This window comes from Neolamprologus multifasciatus, chromosome 7 (assembly GCF_963576455.1).
Source record: "Neolamprologus multifasciatus chromosome 7, fNeoMul1.2, whole genome shotgun sequence".
Taxonomy (NCBI): Eukaryota; Metazoa; Chordata; class Actinopteri; order Cichliformes; family Cichlidae; genus Neolamprologus; species Neolamprologus multifasciatus.
The window spans coordinates 46,235,554-46,257,723 of NC_140445.1; the positions used below are offsets into that span (position 1 = coordinate 46,235,554).

A 22,170-nucleotide genomic window follows, 5' to 3' on the forward strand; every position below is an offset into this window, starting at 1 on the left:
CGGTTTGAGTTAGTTGCTACTTGTTTTTTTGTTGACAGGTTAACAGGCAGATTAAATGCTACTTATCACAGCCAGAGCCGGGAGAGAAGAGGAGCTACTGTACTGGTGAAGAAGAAGAAGAACAGGCATGGCTCAGAGGACATCGCGGACGGTTTGAGTGCATGATGAGTGCAAGTGTTTCCCCACAGGTGCAGTAAAGCTCAGACTAACCCTTGTAAGCTCACATCAGTTAGTTTTAGTGTCACACGACAGATGTAGAGCTTCTTTTTGTTTTCAGTCCTTCCATTAAGAATATTTACGGAGGAGAGGCTAAACATGCACAAAGTGGGAGCTGATAAAAATGGAAGGGATCATTCACTCGTTCACTCACTCCAACAAATAATAAAGATCGGAAAGAAAAAACAAAACGATGGCTTTCATCTGAACAAAAACTATTGACAGCAATACCAACATGTACACTATAATACAGCAATAATATATATTAAAAGAGAAAAAAATTCAAGTTCTGACGCAGTAACACTGATGTTTCTGAAATGTGGGGGTGGGGGGTAATAAAAGGCTGCGGGCAAAGAAAGACAGAACAAAACACACATGGCTGACTGACATCTGATACTGCAGGTCAAGTTCGCGTGACACCCGACGCTCTGCGCTACAACCGCAGGTTGGTGGCTTTTTTTCTTCTTTTTTTTTTCAAATTCTTTTACGACTCAAGAGTGCAACCAAAGTGCTCTCTGTTCATTGTGTAATATTAAAAAAGAGAGAAGCCAGCAGTAAACAGGGGAGAACCGACACAGAAACAAAAGTGGAACCTGAATTTCAGATACTTATATTTGCAAAACAGGCCGTAGAGACTGATCACCGATGAGCAACCCAGCAGCAGCACTGGACTGTCTCTTTATGTACACCTTTTTTCCTCCTCTTTAATATAATAATAACAACAATAATAATAATTAACATACAGCTGTAAGAGACAGTTTCTTCAAACTGAAGAAAAATTGTGATGGAGAAGCATGCAGCCTCTTGGCTGGTGTGTCCTGTGTAAACGAGAAAAGCAGACTTAGCTTGGTGCTGGTTACAGACAAGTTGGTTGTCCGCCAGTTCGGTCAGTATGGCTACATTTCTTTTGGGGGGCTTTCACCATCTGCCCGCATGCTAAAAAATAAAGACGAGGCTCTGAAAGGTTTGGCTTTGCAGGTGTGGGTGTGGTGTCCTGTGTCTCGCCACCCGTCCTTCCCTTCCTCTTCCCCCACCCCTCCCTCTCCTCTGACTGACCCCTGGGGCTCCAGCAGGGGTCAAACGGTCCAGATCAGAGGATCAGCGAACACAGTTCAACTTGTCTTTTTGCTTCTCTCCAGATTTCACATTAGTCGTCAGTCATCCTTCAGTGACCAGCTGCTGTTTTTGTCCATCTCTGTCAGAATCTCCTTCCTGCTTTGACTGGACCAAGGGAGGAGGTAAGGCTGGGCACCAAGGAGGGGCAACAGGCGACTCTTGGCGTAAACCTTGCCCCATGACCAGCCTCATTCTGCCCTAAACTCGTCTTCCTCCCGTTCTCACTCAGCCTCCCGCGAATGGTCAGCTTCGGGGTCAAACCATGAACTCGTTGTTGCCGTACAGAACCAGCTGCTGCGGCCCCGAGCCGAAGTCCGACTCCCTCCGATGGCTTCCCGAGGGCTCACGTGGCGAGCTGCGGCTCAGCCTGAGCCTGTGGCGCGTTTTCCCGGTACTTTGGCCCCCATCTGCCTCGGCCAAAGGGGTCCCCAGGCTGCAGGAGGTGAGTAAGGGCCCGGAGGAGGAGGAACGGAACCTGTAGTGAGGGGAAGGAGAACCAGACGCGTTGGAGGAGAGAGAGGAGGAAGGGTGATAGGAAGAGACGGTGGAAGTGGAGTCTGCTGAATCCTGGGAGTCGGGCTGGCGTCGCAGAGCTCGCCTGCTCTTCGCCTCTGACTTTCTGGATCGGATTGTGCCGCGATCTGTGACGAAGAACACACAAAGATGGCAGTGATAAGAGAGAGTTATTATTATTATTTATTACACAAAAGGCAACTAATTTAATTACAAAATTAGGAAAATTTACTTTCATGTAGACAATTTCACATGGTTATCCTTTATTAGACATAAATAGAATATGATTAGCTGACTTTACCTGGAGCAATTAAGCCATTACCTTAACGAATATAAGGATGATGAAGGTGTGAGATGGCAGCATTTATATAGGATCTTTGGATTACATCGTTACCTGCAGTTAGTCACAGTAAGCAGGGAATGAAACATGAACACAAACACTGACACGCACCAGAGGGGTCAGAGGTGGCTCCCTCCATATCCATGGTGATATTCTCTGAGCTGTCTGCTGTGCCGATGGAGGCTTCAGATTCAGGAGTTTCATCATCGGATGCTCGCAGCTCCAGGATCAACATTTCATAGGTCAGCTCCTCCCTGTTGACAGACACATTAAAGGTCATATTTTACATTTTGGGATATTTATTATTGTATGCAACTGACCCAAAGCCATCCACATAGAAGCACACAGCAGCTACAAGACAGAACAAAAATAAATGTTATGTTTGCTCTGAGTTTCCAGGTGACATTAGTTACCATTAGTTTTTAGGTGGTTTTAAAGCCTGCACTGTTGTCTGACTTTAAATATGTAACATGTGTAACAGGAATGCACAACTTAAATGTAACAGTATGACCACAGAAACTGCATACTTTTCTTTCTGCAGACTCTCAATCTGCTCTGCGAGGATTCGCTCCTCCTGCTGCATCGCCAGCTCCTGCTGGTCATTGAGCACGGTCTCTGCTGCATCCTCTACTCCTCCTCCTCCTACGGCAGTTTCTCCATCAACCCCAGAGGAGGCTCTGGGGCTGAGAGGAGGTGAGGTCGTGTGGGTGCTGCTTTGCCAAACACGGCTTTTGCTCTGCAAGTACACACACACACATATACAGAGACAGTGTGTTAGCGGAAGTCCAAAGTGACCAGAATGTTCAGGGAGAGACAGTGATGAAGCACACAAAGCTAAGCTGCTACAGGTGTAGGTGGATGCTCTGACCACATACTGACTAGATAGACTGACCACAGTTCACCACATCACTGCTAAAAAGAAAGACTATGAGGTCAGGTGATAATCACTACGAACAGTTACACACACACACACACACACACACACACACACACACACACACACACGTTGGCATTACCTTAACTTTAGCTGTGTTAGGCTGTACATTGTAAAACAGAAACAGAAAGCAAAGAGCGATCAGTGGGGCTACAGTTAGTGAGCTGCCTTTTTTGAGAGAAGCATAAACATTCAGCAGTGATTAAAGAACAGTGACGGCAGCCGGGAAGCTGTAGAAATGCACACTACTGCCTATGGCGCAGCTCTGCTAACCTGAAATAGTTGATGTTATTAAGTTAGCCTTAATGCTTTCGTAGCAGAAAGTATATGCTTTCTATTTTCAGGGTTTATTTACAGTGCAGTTTGTTTTTGGAAATGTTAAACATTAAGTGTGAACACGGCACAAAGTCTTTTAATGTGAGAAGATGTCTCCTACGGAACATCTGGATGTAGCTACAATTATATATATATGCTTACTATGTACTAGCCAAGATAATGGCTTACTTTGCCTCCCTCCAGACTTCACAGAACATCACTATTAATGTTTATATTAATAATTAAATCTACACAAACAACAAAGCTACAGTACATTATCTGAGAAACAATGTAGTGTATAAATACAGTTTATACAAACAACAATGCTTGGAGAGGCTACACTGCACATAAACACTGTTTTGTGTTTAAAATGCTGTGGCTTCATTGACTCAAAGGTCAGTTGTTCAACTTTTGCTTGACTGCAGCAGCCATTGATTTAAAGCGTCAATTTGAATATTTCGTCTGCTGTTGTCGAGGCTTTTTGAAACCAGAGACCAAGAAACTAAGGACACCGTATGCTCATGTAGCTGTGAACTGCTGTGAACATAAAGCAGCCATTAGCTAAAGCACAAACTGCTTTGCCATCTCTTGTAGTCTAAGATGAACCCCAGGCTTTATGAAGTGTATGAAGAAAATGTTTACTGAGGTCATAAATGACTGTAGCAAAAAGGTCGTTTTTCCCCATTGACTTCTACAGTCTGATTTCTTATGGCAACCAGACGAGCTGAAAATAGTTCATCAATGGCTACATCCATCTCTTTTATACAGTTTGATGATGTTGAAGTCGTCCTCTTTTGATATGCTGCTAATGATGACGACGAACCAGTATATTTAAAAAGAATTGAAGCAATAACTTATATCAAGCTAATATTAAACGTAATAATACTTCATATTAATACAATAAATAAACGAGCTAATGTTTTTATTTGAGTACAGTTGTGCTTACAGACCCTCTCCACCTTCCTATACTTCTGATTATCATCAATATAATCAATAATCAGTTGCTAAACAGAAGACATACATTATATTACATATTATTTCAAATTACAACTGAAACTGTGAGAAACTGATTACCAGCAATGTTAATTCTTTAATACAAACACCCGACCTGGCTGCCAGAGGCCACATTGCTATAATGAACTATATAACAATGCCAGCTGAAAGACTTCTGGTGTTGTATGATTTGCTGCGCTGCATGTTAGCCAACCCACTGATAACAAAACAGCAACACAAACACCTGACATAGAAGTAGCTTACAGGTATATGAGATGAGTGGTGTTACAGACAGCATGAGTGGACGGAATTAAGAGACTGATGGATAGGACAGGACTGGTGGTGGGCGGGTACATGTTGTGGGAGGGGCATACATACCGGGGTGGTAGTGCGGGTAATGCTCATAAACCTAACGGCAATTAGTACGGGTTTCTGGAAGGAGGGTGTGGGGGAGGAAAGGAGGAAGGACAGGTTAGGATTAAGGAGCGGTGAAGGTTATCATTTTAGTATGGATCTGGTTATTTTACAAAAGAGGTTTCCAGATTAAACTGAGCTACAGTTGGTTAGAAAGTGAAAGATCTGAAGAAACCAGAAAATACCCAGTGTAAAAACACGCCGAGGGAGGAATTGATAGGCAACTGAACAATGCTGAGGTTTGTTTAAAAAGTTAATTAACAGGAAATTCCTAAGTGGGCAAACGTGAATTCATGATTCATACTAGGCTGAATTCAAGTCTTTGTAACAGCCTCAAAAGACAACTTTTCACCTTTCACTTTTCAACAAAGATGAAACTCAGACATTTCTGTTTCTCTCACCAGTTAATGTGTCTTTTCTTTTGTTTTTTGTCCTTGGTGCATTGCAGTTTTATGAGAGCAAAAACTATGTAAAAGCCCAACAAGGGTCTGCTGTGGGAAGTTGGGAACTAGGGTCTGCTGTGACTGGCTGAACAGATCTGGCCCAGAAAACAACAACCATGGACGTGTGCACTTTACACATGCTCTACCTATAAGAAAAAATCCAGGCGAGATAGCTCTAAACCTGCAAATCATTAAAAACACTCTTATTTGGAAAGTGTGGATCCATGTGGATGCTGGAGGAATTTCGTTGTCCTGTGAAGCACAAGTTAGCTCATCTTCCCAAATAATGCTTTCCAGAGAGACAGATTACACAGCAGGATGCTCCTTAGGGAGTACAATAATTTCATTCCTGGGTGAAATCATGTAATAGAAGGTATACTGTATAATGTTACATACTGTATTTAGGTATAAGCTGCTTCCTGCTGAAATCTTCAATTTCTCCAATTTTGAATCTTTTGTAGCTTTTGTTGCCTAAATGAACCTCTTATCTCCGCAGTTGGAATGTACGTCAGTCCACTAGGGTGCTTTTGAAAACTTTACACTTTCCTTCTGAGGTTATTGTTTCCCTGGTATAAATAATCTTATGTGTCCCAAAGAGACCTTTGACGTGAAGAATTAAACTCCTGTGAGGTATTATTACAGCAGAATAATTCACAAATGAATGATTCAAACAAGTGTCCCCTTCAAATGCTTTTTTTGGTCACCTTTTTGCATGTGTAAGAAAAACACAGCAAAAAGTGTTGATGACACATGTAAAGAAACACACAGGAATGAACTCCTGCCATGGTGACAACCATGCCAGCTGCTCGTGGAGCTGAAAACGGATCCATTTTGATGAGAAGTGAGAGGAAGGAGTAAATAAAAAATAAAAAACTTTCGCTCAATGACAACCTCAGCCTCTATGTTAACACCTACTGCACTTTGATCTTACCATGGACCTTCTGATGTGGGTCAGCCTGCTCTTGGCTTTGTTCTCTGCAAACTCCAGACTGCTGATGTCCTTCAGACGAGCCTTGTACTTGCTCATCTGCTCGTTGATGATCAGCTCCACACACCTGCAGACCAGAGAGCCATTTAAATTGGAAGCAAACAAAGCAGAGACGCTCTGGTACCCTATGATAGACTTGGACACATTTGGATAAGGAGATGTTTGTTTTTCTTGAAAAACCCCTTTTCAAAATGTAAGAGGCTGAAGTTTTTTTTGTTGACATCAGCCCAAAGATGCAGTTACATTTAGATGTTATTAAGCTGTAATTACAGCAGTATACCAGGTTTCTGGCATTTAATGAATAATGTTGACTGTAAAACTGCACGGTCAATTTGTGAACATACGCTGTGGTCTTGCTGATGTCTTGGACGCTCTGCAGTGGGTCAATGCTGTCGGGGCAGCGAAGGATGCAGGGAGCAAACACGATGGCGAGGGCGTTGGCTGACATCCTGTTTGTCTCCTCCTGCAGGGCAATCCTGTAACAGCATAATACTTTTAATCCTGATGTGCAATTCCCACTGAACACAGCTCTAATCCAGTGTGTCTGACAACTAGTGAAAATAATAAGAGAGGCCCTGAAACCTCTGCAGCTTCGACCTGATGCTCAAAAACACGATTCAGATCTTATTATAAAACCCTTTTTTCTAGGCACAAGCTGTTTGCCTGCTCATATTGATTCAAATCATCACTCACCTGACCAGATGGAAGATGAGGCGCTCCAGTGTGCTGAGGTGTGTCCTGCTGAGCTGGTCGATCACCGAATACACTCCGTGGATCACCTCCCGCTTGTCTGGCTGACCTGAAAAGGCAGAAAAACACCACAGAGTTCAGGCAAACGCATTTTTTCAAGCTAACTCGGTCCTGGGCTGAAAACCAGCAAATAGACGGTAAAGGGCATAAGCATGAGTTTACCCATGGCTCTCAGGAACTCCTCGTAGAGTTCAAAGGTCATGAGAGGGCTTGGCAGGTCACGGAGCCACTGTTTGAGCACACTGGCAATGACGTGGATATTGTAGTCATCCAGATTCACGCTGCTGACATCTGAAAGAGCATGATTTCAGACAAGTTAACACGGTTTCCCTTCGATCTTTGGTCCAAATGATGCAATAGTTCATACATGTGGTTTAAAAATCATTTAATAAATGGCCACGAAAACTGGCAGGATTCAAGTTTTATTTTAGCTTTTAGTCCTCATTAAAAATTCATTTTTTTCCATAACAGTGCCATCTGTCTCAGCTGTACTTTGTAATTAGTGATAATTAGTCACCAACTAAACCACATTTTTATGACAGTACACATTTTCACCCATGAAACCAGCTCATTAGGATGGCGACACGTACTTTTTAGGATCTTTATTTTCTCAATTTTACTTTCAGACTTGTTTCACACTTTTAAACGCCCCGGCAGGAATCCTGTAATATGTATTTGGAATGTGTGTTTCATTGATCTGTGAGTCAGCCTCACCCGTGTCCAGCCCCTGTCGGAGTTCTTTGATCTTATTGGTGGAGCCCGACTTCCTGTAGATGCCCTCTGTGTAGAGGCCGTGCATCTCGATGTAGTTGATGAGCTTCTCCACCAGCTGGGGTACGGTGCGCTCCTCGCTGGTCAGACGCGACAACTCCACGCCGAACTGCCGTGACGACAGCTCCGGGTCGTACTTGTTTGCAAATGTAAATAATGCTGCACATTAAACTGAACCACTGGCAGGCTGCACAGACCAGTGACCGTTACAGCTCGATGATGAAGGATGACGTAAACGTAAACTCCCATCTGCATTATACAGTAATATCTACCTAAAGCTGGTAAACATCTGTGTGTAGTGATGACACACGGGACTTTTTATTTATTATGAATTCCTTTCTTTCAGGGCCAAAATTCTTTCTGCAGGATTAATGGAGAAAAACCTGATACAAACTCCTTTAGTCATACTGTAACACATTCAGACGACATCAAACCACAAAATAAACCAAAAGGGCAAAAGGTGATTATTTTAGCTAATGATTATACTGCGCTGTGATTTCTATTGTTGGCTACATATTTTGAACGGCGGAGAGAACCCGTGTCATCTTAAAATAAGTGTCACATAAAAAACAGGAACTCCACCTACCTTCTTGCTGCACTTCGTGGTCATTTTGGAACAGCACTTCCTGTGGCAGGCGTAGCGACACACTGTAGACAAAACAAACGACAATCAGACGGGAGGCATTTCTACAAACTCCTCACAGTCACGACAGCGGCAGTCGGTGCTGCAGACATTTACCACCTCACAGGCTAGGGCAAGTGTGGAGGCGGCAGAGAGCCGGGATGGGATGTCTGCTCTCAGAGAGTGCAGATGGAGCTCTGTAACTAGATCGAAGACGGACTCATGAAAGGAGAGGGGGGCTTAATCGAATTCTGCAGACACTCAGGCACGCAGGGAAAGTGTGTTAGTTTTATGTGTATGTATGTGTGTGTAAGGACTGCCATGTGAGTGGAAAGAAAAACTACACAGTTTTGAGTGTGAGTGGTGTGGTAAGTGAGTTAGGAGAACATTAGGATCTGCTGCTGGTGTGTATTTTTATATAGGTGCTTGTGTGTGTGTGTGTGTGTGTGTGTGTGTGTGAGTGTGAGAGAGAGAGAGTGTGTGTGTGTGTGTGTGTGTGTGTGTGTGTGTGTGTGTGTGTGTGTGTGAGAGAGAGAGAGAGAGAGAGAGAGAGAGAGAGAGAGACATCCTGGGCAGACAGCTTAATGCTTGATTTTAAACTGACCAGCAGACAGCTGACAGTTACTGACAGAAAAACTAAAGCAACAGTACTGAAAAGTGTCACCTCACTATGATTTTGCATTAAGATAACAGACGTTATGCACGTAGCTCTTATCCCTGAAGTTTTAAAGACAAAAGTGCCTGCTGCACCTGTTTATATTTCACTTTAAGACCAGAAACATTGTGCAGTGGTTAGCACTGTTGCCTCCAAGCAAGCAGGTCCTGTGTTCAAATCTACCCACTCACTATCCACTATGTCCTGCTTTCTCCATGAGTCTGCATGAGCTCTCCCTGGATTTCCTTCAAGAGTCCAAAGACTCACGTGTCAGGTTAGCTGGTGATGCTAAATATGCCATATGTGTGAATGGCTGTCTGCCTCTGCTTTAGCCCTGCAATAAACTGGTGACCAGTCTAGGGTGTACCCCGCTCTCTACTGGAGCTGCTGCTCCTTCACATTGAGGTGTTTGGGTATCTGATAAGGATGACTCCTGCGCACTGGGAGAACAATCAGGGTAGACACAGGACATGCTGGAGAGGTTATGTCTCTCGGCCAGCTCAAGTACGTCTTAGCATTCCCTGAAAGAGCTGGAGAAGGTGGATGGGTGGAAGGAGGCCTGGGTACCTCTTCTTAGACTGATGCCCCTGCAATCTTTACCCAGATAAGCATCACAAAAAAGGTGGATGGATGTGTATATGGGTGGATGGACTGTAGATAATTTAGATGTGATGTTTTATCTCCTCTAAGCCACCTAACAAACTGAGAATTCAACAGTCTTGTGAGCCACACTTTGTGACATTGCTCTAATAAACACAAGGCTCTAATAAGGATAATTTGGCACTGACACATGGCAACACTTCCTTCGTTATTTTGTTCAGTATTGTGTTCGTAGTCTGGTCTTCATTTTTCTTTTTGGAAGCTAAAACACTGTACCCCCACCATGCTGAAGGGTGTCTGGTTAGTTAACCTTTTTTCCCCAATGACAACCACAAAGTAGTTTTGGAAGCTGGAACAAAACATCCTACAGCACCTCCTGTGCCCTCCACATGAGGGCGGACCCAAGGAGCTTTTTTTGACTAAGCTTAGCTGAGCCACAGAGGCTCGCTCTTGAGTCCCTACCCCAGGCCTGTCTCCAGGGTGCTATCCCGGTGACCTGTCCTGGGCAGGGTAAACTGGAGCTTTGACTTCAGTTCCTAAATGTGTGTTTTGGACAGATGTGTTCTGTGTGTAGTGCTCACGTTTGCAGACACAGGCTCGATCCATCATCCAGATGAGGGAGGAGCAGTACTCGCAGTAGGTGGGGATGCTGTACTGAGTGGACTTGAAAATGTGGCCGTTGTGTTCCTCCACCTGCAGGGGGCAGTAGACCTGCCAGTCAGCTCAGTTGACATATGAAGCAGAGACTGCATATAAAAGATGTCTGTATCTACCACTCAGGTTTGTGAAGCCCTGATTTAAATCTTTGCAGAACTGGTTGCAATATCTGCTTTTTATGATTGATGGTATGAAAGTTATTTTTTCTTTCAAACTACCAAACTCACAATATCAGTTTCCTTCTTCCTTGACTTCTTGCGTTCTCGTTTTGGAGCCTGAAAAAAGCAAACATGACAAAATTTGTTTTCTCTGTATTTCTTACCAGTAATGCCTTAAGATGAGCAATTTTATGATGTTATATCCTATGAAAGAATTTCTCTGTTATCATTTAATGAATTCATCCAGATGTTACTGGTTTTACCCTGCCGATGGTTCCCTCCATGGGCTTATACTCTGTCATGAATTCATCCAGGAACACCTTGAACGTGTTGACCCACACCTTCACGGGTGACTTGCTCCAGTCTCTCTGCTCCATACGCATCATCTTCTCCAGGATGTGCTCAAACAATGCGTACAGATCCTTGTAACGGATGCTTTTACCATCATCCATCTGGTGGCGAGGAAAAAAGAAAGGAAAGGACGCAGAAAACGTAAATCTAGTTTAAGTGGCAGCATCTCTGTTTTTAAAATCTTCCTGGTTGTGTGACAGCAACGACAGAAAAAAAAGAGGGTGTCAGACTCACAGCGAGGGCAGTGGAGTACGAGTTGAAGATGTTGATCCTGAATTCCTTCAGCGCTTTCTTAAAAACAACATCCACCATGGTGTCCTTTTTACCATCTTCAGAATCAAGATCGGCAATCTGAGGGAGCGAAGCACACCAAAATAATCTATATGGATCAATATGTGAATCAGATTTTGGGGTGAACTGTTCCTTTAATTCTGTTTGATGTTTAATTTACACAGACAACCACATACGACACGCTGCATGAGAATTTAAACATTATGTACCATGAGGTAACCCTTACAACTCTATGAACAGCGAAAACACACAAACACTGCTCTTTGTGTGAGTCAGTGAAGCGTGTGCGGCCCTTGCCCTCTCACCTTCTTCATGAGGAAGTCGTTCATGCTGCGATAGTCGTGGGCCGAGGTGAGGATGTGCAGCGCGTCATTCTGCCACTGGGTGGGTTCCAGAGTGATGCTGCTGATCTTCACGCTGCGACGTCTCTTCATTTTGGGAGACGGCTCCTTGTTCTCCTTACTGTCTCTGACCCCCCGAGATGAAGCCGCCTCCAAATCTGGACTGTGAGGAGGAGACGGGCCTTCTGCTACAGAAAGACACCAAAGCTTTAGGCTTAGTTCATCTAGGAATGAAATACAGGATTTTTTTGTTTTGTTTTCCATTAAAAACGACTATTCCTTATGCTATACTGTGCACTCTTCACAAATTTATTACACCATGTCTCAAATTTACTGCCAGAACAAATTCATGTTTGCAGCTCTGATCCTGTTTTTATTCACTTGTATTTGTGTGTACCGCACACAGGTGTGACCAGGATATTCTGGAAGTAGAGCTCCTCTTGGAAGTCTTTTTCAACATTTAACACAGCTGCTATTTATAGATCGGTCCTGTTCACTTGCACTTGTGCCTGGCGATCTGTGTCAGAGGCCCATCTCTCTCTGCAGTCTTCTCTCATCAGATGGCAGATGGCCGCCCCTCCCCGAGCCTGGTTCAGATAGAGGTTTCTTCCTGTTAAAAGGAAGTTTTTCCTTCCCACTGTCGCCAAGTGCTTGCTCACAGCGCCATCTGATTGTTGGGGTTTTCTCTGTATTATTGTTGGGTCTTTATCTTACAACAGAAAGCACCTTGAGATGACTTTTGTTAATGTGATTGTAACTGACTAGAAACGAGTGTGCTCCTGGTTGCTCTGCCTTTAAGCTTTGAAACTCTTGAACTGCTGAGACACAGCTCTCTCATCACCAGCAATGATCCTTCATATTAGACCTGCTGTTCTCTGCATATCCACAAAGTCCATGAAGAAATCACAAAGCAAGAGGAAGATCCAGAAAGCGATCTAGAAACAGCAGCAATGCTGAGGCTGTCCAGAGCTAATCAGGTGACGTATTTCATTTTTATTTACAGTTCAGAGATAATTGTGAGCACATCTAGTGTTTGCGTGCTTATAAATCTACTCAGAGGCTGTATGTGGCATGCTGAATAGCTTTTATTTTTACCATGTGTTTCTCCAACTTCACTCATGCTGGCCTGCTTCTCTCTTGAGAGTTTTTTCTCACTGTGTTTCGTTTTACTCCAGAATCGCATCTTCCCTCTCATCCTGCTGAAAAAACAAAACAAAACAAAATAAAAAAAATTCAATATCTAGCATAAAAAGTAAGATGTGACAAGAGAAAGTTGAGGAAGATCTACCTTCCATCTTGACTGGAGGCTTTCCTGAGGATCTCCATCTTGCCCAAGTCCCCTGATGACATGGTCTTATGGATTTTCTTCTGGTCTTTGTGAGACGACTGGAGAGAAGAGAAAGATACAGTGAGTGAGAAAGACCACAAAACATATTTATAATCTGTCAGCTGACACGACTGTGACATGTTTTGATTAAGAATTCTGCAGATTTTTATAGTTTTAGCAGAGTTTATTTGCAAAACTACAACTACTAAATTACTTCTTCGAATAAATAAAGGATCACATTAACTTAATGTGAAGAAACTGAAAAAATCGGCACCATAAACATGCACAGGCCTGATAATGAGAGTGTGTGATAGGCAAACAGAAGTCATATGTGTTAGACTGTGTAGGAAAATCTCATTGTTAGTGAGAAGTTACTCTGGTCGAGCTTTTATTGACTCCAGCATGCAGGAGCAGTGCCGTGCAGTGCAATACGAGATGTTTTGTTTCAAGGCGGGTCAAGTTTGGGAGTTCAGAATATGAGAGAACAACGTCTTTGAACACATCCCACGAGTCAAACGAGTTTGCCCTGGGACAGTCTGCGTTCAGTGCTGTAAAAGAAGAATATCTAAATAAACTCATTCTGAGTTTTAGCATTTTATTTTCATGACAGATGCAAAACTGTGAGCAGTTTGGTCTAAGAGGATTTGTAATTTAACATGGTGAGGGGGACAACCACAGGTAGATAAGCTGAGGCTTCACCTATCATGTTGAATTTTCATTCACAGATACCACTGATCTGTTTTTTTACATCTTCTATTATTGTGAACCTATTGTGCTCAGTTTTAGCTCCACGCTGTTACACATACCGTTTTCTCTAGCCAAGCTCCATTCTGTAGTCTTGCCCTTGCTGTAGGTCATTAGTTTAGTATTTGACCTACGCATCTTTCTTTTGATTGGCTGACTCTCACAGACAAAAGGTTTAAATGGCAGGTGGGTGTGGCTTCTGTGCTGAGATGACCATATAAGAAATGATATTATGCTCTGTAATACGTCTGAGATGGAGGGTTTAGAGCAGTCTGAAGCTCAGGCTTTAGGATTGCAGGGATTACTTGATCTGTGGACATGTTTAATATGAGCTTCCTTCATTGTTTCATTACATATTCAGGGCTGGAGCTACACACCGACTCAAATAGCTGCTTGTTAAAACCACAGTGTGCTTCCGTCACGTCACAAAGCAGAAATTCTCTCTTTAACATCAAAGTGAGTTCACTGCACTCAAACGACTTCCAGAGTCACCAGATCTCAATCCAACAGAGCACATCTGGAATGTGGTGCGACGGCATATTAGCATCATGAATATGCAGCACATTTATGCGTGACACTATCATGTCAAGATGGATCAAAATCTCCAGGAAGTGTTTCTAGCACCGTACTGAATCTGTGCCACGATGAATTCATCAGTTTAGAAGGCAAGGTAACTAATGTTCTGGTTATGAATAATTATGAGCTTTGAAAACTTGATGACTTTGCACTTCACTCTGTAAATCTGTAAATTTTGTATCTAATGAAACAATACAAGCGAAGTGACCCTGTTGCATTTAGAACCTGTCTGAATAATTTAAGGATGATGACATTTTTGCAAAGCACACATTAACTGAATTAATCTAGCTGATAGAGCGAAGTGAAAAAAGGTAGTGTGGTCTAGAAGCTTGGACTTAGTTTCAAACTAGCAGCCACCAAAGCAGTGTGCAAGGCCATTCACGGCACCAAGTGACCTTTATCAGCACCGAGGAAAAACACAAACAGCGCTGCCATACTTAGCAGAGAAACATGTTTTTGGTCTGACAGCGTTGAAAAACTGAAAGTGGGGTTAGCAGTGTTAAAAGGCTCGTCCCCCTGTCGTGTGGCCAGATGCACATGAGAAGAAGGTAGAGAGGGGGACCGAAGTGGACAGGTTACTCGCACGGAGGTCAGGTGACCGCCGCAGACCCGGTATTTTACCATCTCGGAGTCACTGTGACAGTCAGCGTCGGGGTGGGAGTGTGGGGGAGACAGAGAGGGGGGCAGCGTGCAGGAGTGGGCGGGGATGTAGTATTCATCATCGTCATCCGACTGGGTCGCCCCCTCTGAGTTACAGCGAGTCAGGAAGTCGGAGCGCGTCCGGGACATTCGGGCTTTCTTTTTGGGGCCGGGGCGGCCCACCTGCTTCCAGGCAACCATAAGAATATATCAGCTGTGTGTGTATGTGTGTGTTTGTTGGCGTGCTTGTATTTACTTGTTTTGTGTCTTAAACTTGACTCAAAGTAAATAAAAATCTCAATCTTGAGTCTGAACTGAATGAGTAAGCATAACAATAATTACGACGTGCAAATGAAATTAAAGTGATGCGTAGAAGCTGCGGGCTCCTACCTCTCTGCTTCTGGATCCAGCAGACTTGGAATCATCTCTGAACATGGCGAGAGATCGTTCCTGGTTCACCAAATCCTTATCGGACCTGCATCAAATCACCACAGTTTAAAGGGTTCTACTTTGAGTTACCTGGTCTCTTTAAAAAGCGCTAATGAAGTCGACTTTTTTTGTAATGAAGGAAAACTGGTGATACAGATTTGGGGAAATGAATCATTAGCCTTTAAACAGCACTGCAGGCTTTCAGCTGTTCATATTGCACTTTCAAAATAAAATGACTCGGATTAAGTGAGTTGACTTTTTGGCATCTTCTTTAAGCAATTCTTCTTAAGCATCTTCTTTTGGCCAAAGTGGCCATTTTCATGACCGTCACAATATTTAAGGGTTATGTTCACCAGCTCCAAGGCATGAAACTGTGCACCTATCTGGCCCAGGTTGTTCTATTGACACCATATGAAGACCTAGTTTAACACAACTGTGCAAATATCCACTGGGACTATTCACTCTACACGCCTCCTGCTTGTCCTGGCTACCTCAAAAAGATTCTCCCTTCCAGCAGATAAAGACCCCTCCACCCCCTCCATGGAATAGACCACGAGGTAAACAGCTTGCTCTGAGGAGTTTTCTTCCATTAAATCGAAACAGAAGAGGCACTGCAGGTGTGTTCATGGCGTTCCATTTAAATAGCTTCAGTGTACTCTGGAGAGGCAAATATACACCTCGGCCCTGCTACACAAACACAAAAGCACAGTTTACTTACTTGGAGAACGGCAGCTTGCGCCTGGGTGGGGAGAACACAGTACTAGAGGGTTTCTCCACCATGTTCACAATCACAGTCTGGGCGTTGCTCTTCTTCTGGGCCTTTGGAGGTTTGGTGTCCAGGACCGGGCTGGGGGCCTCCTTTGCTGACCTAGTCATCTTCCTCTCCTGCAGAGTGGGGAGTACGGCAGGAACGCTGCATGTGGGCTTCAGGGCTTTTTTGATGTCCATCTCTGCGGAACGAATCCCTGGACCTTCCTGACTCTCTCCACGAGTGAAGGGAGCCTTTGAAGACTTACCGACCCCAAATATGTCTCTCTTGGCTTGGGTGGAAACGCCGTGAGGCTGCTCCCTGTCTGATGCTATCTCAAGGCCTGCAATAGGGGTCATTTGGGCATTGGGTGCTCCTGTTTGAGAAGCTCTTTCTAGAGTTTGGGCTGCCAGCAGCTCTCCCTCTTCCAAAGGACTCTCTTTCTGCATACTGATCAACACCACTACAGGCCTTCGAGACGTGGACTCCCTTCTTTCTCTGTAAGAACTGCTGGGGCTTTCAGATTTTGGTTCATGAGCTGGACTTTGGTCAGAAGCAATATAAAAAGTTGCCCTCGGGGCCTCCACTTTGTTTGGCAACTCAGTCACAGGCTTTTCATTATAGTTGGAATCTCTCAGCCCCTGCTGAAGTTGAATATCCAGCGTCTTGGGTTGTTCCTGAAGTACACTGAGCTGAGAACTATGTCCTCCAGAGCCTTCAGATTCCATGTCTTCCACACTGAGAACTTCAAAACTTCCATGACTAGCCGGGGACCCTTGGGGTGAATGTCTGTGATGCTCATCCTGTTGAGAGCTGCTGCTGCTGTTTGGGACCGGGTCTTCTGGCAGCGAACCCCCCAAGCTGGTACTTCGGACTTTAAGAAGCTCCAGGCTGAACTGTGCCTGCTCCAGCTCTCTCATTCGTCTGCTCTCTCGTTTCGACCGGTTCTTATGGCTGCTCTCGTCTGTGCTCCTGCTTCGCTCCAAGTCATCTTCTTTTTCCATCTCTGCTCCATAAAGTGAAACAGACTTAGAGTCTTCGGAGAGCTCTGCAGAGATGTCCTGGCCATAACTCTCCAGTCCGGATGAGGCGGGCTCTCTTCTTCCTGCCTCCATCGCTGCTGACAGACTTGTTTGTTCACCAAGTCTCTCGTGCTGCTCCTTGAAGTCTCTAAACCTGGAAACAGTAATAGTGAGAAAACACAAGCCTATTATCCACATAGGCACCACCATGATTTTACTTCCTGTGCCAAAAACTTAACACTGTGCCTCAGTGTTTTGGGTTTCTACACATTTTCACATAAAACACCACTTGGTGGCAGCAGATACAACTGTGAATCCTAGACAGTCTGTGCATACAGACAGATAGCGCAGGTGTCCCTTTGGATTGTTTGAAGTGTGTTCGAGTTCAACACTGTTTTGGTTTTTTTTAAACCAGCAATAAGGTCTCCAAATTAGCCCTGGTTAGAAGTTCTGTGTAAATCTCATTGGCTGCATTTTGTTTAAATGCAACAATGTTAATGCGTCAGTGCATCAGTCCAACTATACAAATAAACACGCTGTATTTAAAAGACACTAATCAGTTGATTCAAACTACCTACAAGCTCAGCTCCTTCACCCACCTGAGTCGAGCGAGGTATCCTCTGCTCCTCGCCTGTAACTGTATCACCGCTACGTGCGTTCTGTGGTAACGCCTCCTCTCCCTGGATCCCTTCCAGGCTGTCTGAATTGTAGTAGCTGCCAGAGCCCTCCGATGGCAGCAGTTTTTCCAGCTCCTCTGTATGACGATCGCTGAATCCCGCCAGTGCAGGAACTTTCTCCTCTCTCTGTAACCCCTCCAAGCCGCCTGCAGACACAACGCCGCTCCCTCCTCAACGCTCAGGTCAATAGTGGACTGCCTGAAGAGGCAGAAGCGCCACCATCGCTGAAAGAGAAAGAAAAGCACGGTGAGACAAAATAGATGTGAGGAAAAAAAGTCAGGCTGGGGATCCTTGAATATGTTGAGCTAAGCTTTGAATATTTTTTTAAAAGAAAAAGATGCTCATCCCCCTTTGGGACCACCTAAAAATATGTGCATTTCTGTGAGGCTAAACTGACACAGATTAGGGAAGAGATGTATGAAATTTGACGCCTGTTATTCATTCAGTATGTCAAAGCAATATGATGCAGTATGACTGACACCGCAGGAATGTTTGATTCAGAAAACTCAGAAAAGCAGAGCACACCTCACGTTATTTTGATTAAGCCCAACTCCAAAACTTGAACTGTAATATTGGAAGGCCCACGCAGAAATGCAACCAACAAGCACAGAATAAAAATCCCACATGTGACAGTTTATATTTCGATGCTCTGATATTCTCTCGTAAAAGTTATCTGTGCCTGAATGGATCCTGCTCTGGAATGACCTGGTGTGTTTCCTTTTAGTCTGATGAGGAGTTGGACAGCTTCTCTCCAAGAACTCTTCCAGAAAAAACAGAAAGAGCAAATTTGTTGTCTTTCATCCTCTCTCTACCACTTAGTGCTGCATCGTTTTTTCCACAGTATTTACTCTGTAGCACACGTGTTATTTCTTTCTTATAACTCATTAAAAATGTAACATATTCAGTCATCCTTTAATACAGTAGCTTTATACTTAATTTCATTCAATTTTATTCATATAGCACCAAATCACCAAAAACCTATCAAAAGCTTTCATGGCTTTTGCTTCCACTAGATCGATCATGCTCACCAAAGTAAGATAAATGGCAACTGATGAAAACACACTGCTCTGGATTTATAACAAGACAAATGAAAGCTGAATACACTCAGGCTGCTTGACTCAGGACACATGACATCCACTGGAGCATTATCTGGTATATGGATGCAATCACATTAACATGGATTTTGTGTTAGAGACTTTGCTAGTTAAAGACCAAGAAGACAAATGTCATACTTTATATCCCAACGCAGCATCATTGAAGGTCAGAGCTCTCCTGTGAGGACACAAGTGCTTATAATCTCAAAAGGAGAGACTATTTTTTAAGAACCATTAAATATAAAGAGTTAATGCAGAGCTATTAATCATCTAATGCTTAAACAGTCCCAGACTGAGAAGCTTTAATGGAAGCTCCTCCTAAAGTGCTCTGAGAGGGATTAGTGATACCCTTCGAGCAATAAGGAGAACAGAAGAACAAAGCTATAGAATTGGACCACTTCTTAGGCCCATCCCATCACAGCGTCTCACCTGAATGGTGCACGCAGCTCGTCTCATGTTGACAAAGTGCTTCCTCTCCAGAACTGCCCTGAAGCGGCGCTGCAGCATGACGATTCTCCGCAGGACCTCCTGGTGCAGGAGGGTCTGAAGACGCTGGCGCTCGGCCTCGCGCAGGAACACCTGCATCATACAGAAACATTAGGTAAAGTGAAGTTGCTGGAGTCCACTGCATGGGACATTTTAAAAAAATATATAGAGAGAAGGACAGTCCATTTATAATTTCCAGAATTCGTACCATGGTGCTGCCCACTTGGTACCCAGCAGGGGGCAGGTGGATCCGTCTGAAGAACTCCCTGACACCCGACTTTGTGGGGCTGGTGCCCCGAGGCAGCAGCACATGGAAGTGATGCACAAAGTCCTAAAAAAGGATTTTTGTATGTTCATTTTCTGGTGATTCATTTTATGATGAAAATACAACATTAAAAATGTGTTTTGTTATATGAAGACAGAGTTCTGGTTATGTTTAAATACAGCAAGGAAATCTAAACATCATGACAAATGTTATTTTCCCAATAAAGTAAAACATATTTTAAGCAACATCATAGTGATAACATGGCTTTGGCTGTGGATCTGCAGCGCAGTTGCGTTAGGAGGGGATTACCTGAAAGGTGTACTTGCTGCTGTATCCTGATTGTCTGATCCGGACGGTTTCCAGCATACCTGTGTACCTCAGCTGTCTGAGCACCAGACTGTCGTTGAAGCGCAGCGGCAGCTAAGTGGGACAGAAAACAAAGGAGCGCTTAAACACAATCCAGCAGTCGGTCACTAAGAGGAGTGGAGGCTATTCTGCAGGAGTGATCACCTTCTCAGCGTTGGAGCGAATGCACTTGACAAAGTACGGCTCCGACTGATCCAGAGTCTCCATCAGCTTATTGAGCGACGCCTGCACACACAAACTGAAATGATCACACTTTTGCTCTTTGTTGTTACTGATGCTGCTGCACGTGCTCGTGCTGCCGTCTGCTGTGTCACCAGTGTTGTTGTAATTCTTTGAGTGCTCCAGCAGAGGGAGAAAGCGGCACTGACCTGGAACTGAGCGCTGATGCTGGGAGGCTTCTTCTTCTTGTGCAGATGAAGCAGAGACTTGGTGATGCGGTCGTGGAGCGTCACGCTGCTCAGGTAGCGCAGAGACTTAATGTCCAGCAAGTGCTGCGCACAAAAACCCGGATCATTAACAAACCTGTGTATCACTGAAGTGAATGAACACCTACTAAGTTTTGCGTAGTGTCAGGTCAGGGTCTTACCTTGGGAAGGGTTGGTTTAGTTTTGCAGTTTTTGTTTCTCCTGAACATGAGAAATTATAATTAGCAGATATTATCAGCAGAATCAAAAGCTATTAACATCTTTTATTTCCTCTGTATTAGTGCTGATACGCTCTCTTATCCCTTCTTACAATCCAGCCTTACAGTATGCTGGGGGAAAGCGCCTTAAAAACCATTGCTTTAAAGACAGCCTATTATGCTTGTCTTTATTTTTTGCCGGCTATACTCTATACATTTACAGTGACATTATATTAAACATGCCAAAGTTTTGATTCATGAGGTCCGTGTGTGTGGATAATCCCTGTGAGTCATAGTCTGCTCAAAACGCCTGCTTTTAGACAGCTATTTCCTTCCTTGGCTCTGTATGATGTTAATGACTGCAGATAGCCCTCAAATGGGCACGAAGATCTGGCTGTCAGCACCAGAAGCCTGACACATCTGCTGTTTAACCCTCCCGTTTACAACTGGAGGATTCGTTTACAATCAGAAGATTCAGACAGCGTATGAACAGCACTGAGTGTAAGATATCCAAGGAGTTTTTAAAACTGTGACTGACGCAAAGCTACTTTAGTAGAGTCCAAGAATAAAATTAGTTAGCAGGAAATGAGCAGAATAGGCTCCATTTAAAGCATATCACTACTAATATTAGACCAACAGAGGCGGGCGAAGCTCAGGAAGTAGAGTGGATTGTCTACTAATTGGAAGGTCAATGGTTTTAAATTGCTCCTCATGTATTGTGTGAGTGTGTGGGTGATAGATAAAAGAGCTTGAAGTGCACAGAACAAAGCACTGTATGATTGCGTGTGCATGGGTGAATGCATGCTTGCAGGGTAAAAGCGCTTCGAGTGCTCAGCGTGATATACTGGATTGAGAATTATCAAAAACAAACAAACAAACAAAAAGACTACTGTGACTTTGTGATATGTCACTCACATTAGAATTCCCTGAGCTCTCTCTAGGAGCTTGCTGTTGTTCGAATTGAGGAAGATCCCATCTTCTTCCAGCGCGGGGCTTCCCATCGAAGAGAGGCGACCCGACCTGGAGGTGCGACCATTACATCCAACGCTGTAGCCATCCCTACAGGGAGGGAGGAAGAGTGAAGATCAGCACAGAGGCATTTTATTTAATACTAATAATACACACTCGTACTTACCAGCTGGCCTTCTCATTGAGGGCGTTGGTGCCTTGAAGATCTGACAAGGGGGTGCGGGGATTCTTCCTGGTTATACCTGGATAGGAAGTGGTGAAGAGAGGAAAAGGAAAGGAAATACAAAAAGGAGTCAAAGGTCACAGGGTTTATCAACACCTACATCTCACTCACCCCGTGTTTGAAGCCACAGCATTAAGATCCAGCACTTAAGGGTCTCCACTAATCCCCTAACTCCAACTCTCTACCGTTCTTCGCTTTCACTTCTCTAACACACTTCTTCTTTATACATGACAAACCACTATCTCCGGGGCAGCATCTCTGTTCCACCTGGACTCTATTAGAGTGGCTTTGCTATCTGAAACAAGCTATTTTAGCTTGTTTCAGACTAAGTCAGCCTTCTTCTGATTGGCTGCCCTAAACAGCAGGTGCAAAAGAAAATTGCCCAGATTACCCGTAATGTGGGCATTACAGATATTATCTTAACAAGGCTCTTTCAAAGCAAAATATAAACATTACAGTATATGACTGTTTTCACAGGCTTACTTGTAGTAACCATGACTAGTGCACAGATGTCG

General features: G+C 43.9%; 1 protein-coding gene across 15 annotated transcripts in view; it reads right to left on the bottom strand.

Moving 5' to 3' along the window:
- Positions 1 to 503: 503 nt before the first annotated feature.
- The window catches only part of LOC146515122 (unconventional myosin-IXAb-like), a 151,176-nt gene continuing 129,509 nt past the window's right edge, over positions 504 to 22,170 (bottom strand). For 4 of the 15 annotated variants that reach the window (XM_085169025.1, XM_085169024.1, XM_085169016.1 and 1 more), the window contains 30 exons: positions 21,599 to 21,674; positions 21,379 to 21,522; positions 20,428 to 20,467; positions 20,210 to 20,332; positions 19,986 to 20,066; positions 19,785 to 19,895; positions 19,419 to 19,541; positions 19,154 to 19,303; positions 17,553 to 17,854; positions 15,902 to 17,107; positions 15,145 to 15,229; positions 14,737 to 14,940; positions 12,757 to 12,854; positions 12,564 to 12,667; positions 11,433 to 11,656; positions 11,071 to 11,187; positions 10,749 to 10,937; positions 10,555 to 10,602; positions 10,252 to 10,363; positions 8,380 to 8,441; positions 7,737 to 7,929; positions 7,185 to 7,313; positions 6,966 to 7,071; positions 6,617 to 6,748; positions 6,216 to 6,339; positions 4,806 to 4,859; positions 3,202 to 3,222; positions 2,713 to 2,921; positions 2,297 to 2,439; positions 504 to 1,973 (listed from right to left, as the gene is read on the bottom strand). In XM_085169025.1, the coding sequence (XP_085025151.1) occupies positions 1,588 to 1,973; positions 2,297 to 2,439; positions 2,713 to 2,921; positions 3,202 to 3,222; positions 4,806 to 4,859; positions 6,216 to 6,339; positions 6,617 to 6,748; positions 6,966 to 7,071; positions 7,185 to 7,313; positions 7,737 to 7,929; positions 8,380 to 8,441; positions 10,252 to 10,363; positions 10,555 to 10,602; positions 10,749 to 10,937; positions 11,071 to 11,187; positions 11,433 to 11,656; positions 12,564 to 12,667; positions 12,757 to 12,854; positions 14,737 to 14,940; positions 15,145 to 15,229; positions 15,902 to 17,107; positions 17,553 to 17,854; positions 19,154 to 19,303; positions 19,419 to 19,541; positions 19,785 to 19,895; positions 19,986 to 20,066; positions 20,210 to 20,332; positions 20,428 to 20,467; positions 21,379 to 21,522; positions 21,599 to 21,674 (5,096 nt within the window). In that variant the 3' untranslated portion in view covers positions 504 to 1,587. The remainder of the gene's footprint in view (positions 1,974 to 2,296; positions 2,440 to 2,712; positions 2,922 to 3,201; positions 3,223 to 4,805; positions 4,860 to 6,215; positions 6,340 to 6,616; positions 6,749 to 6,965; positions 7,072 to 7,184; positions 7,314 to 7,736; positions 7,930 to 8,379; positions 8,442 to 10,251; positions 10,364 to 10,554; positions 10,603 to 10,748; positions 10,938 to 11,070; positions 11,188 to 11,432; positions 11,657 to 12,563; positions 12,668 to 12,756; positions 12,855 to 14,736; positions 14,941 to 15,144; positions 15,230 to 15,901; positions 17,108 to 17,552; positions 17,855 to 19,153; positions 19,304 to 19,418; positions 19,542 to 19,784; positions 19,896 to 19,985; positions 20,067 to 20,209; positions 20,333 to 20,427; positions 20,468 to 21,378; positions 21,523 to 21,598; positions 21,675 to 22,170) is intronic. The other 11 variants (XM_085169029.1, XM_085169022.1, XM_085169030.1 and 8 more) reach the window with 9 other exon arrangements.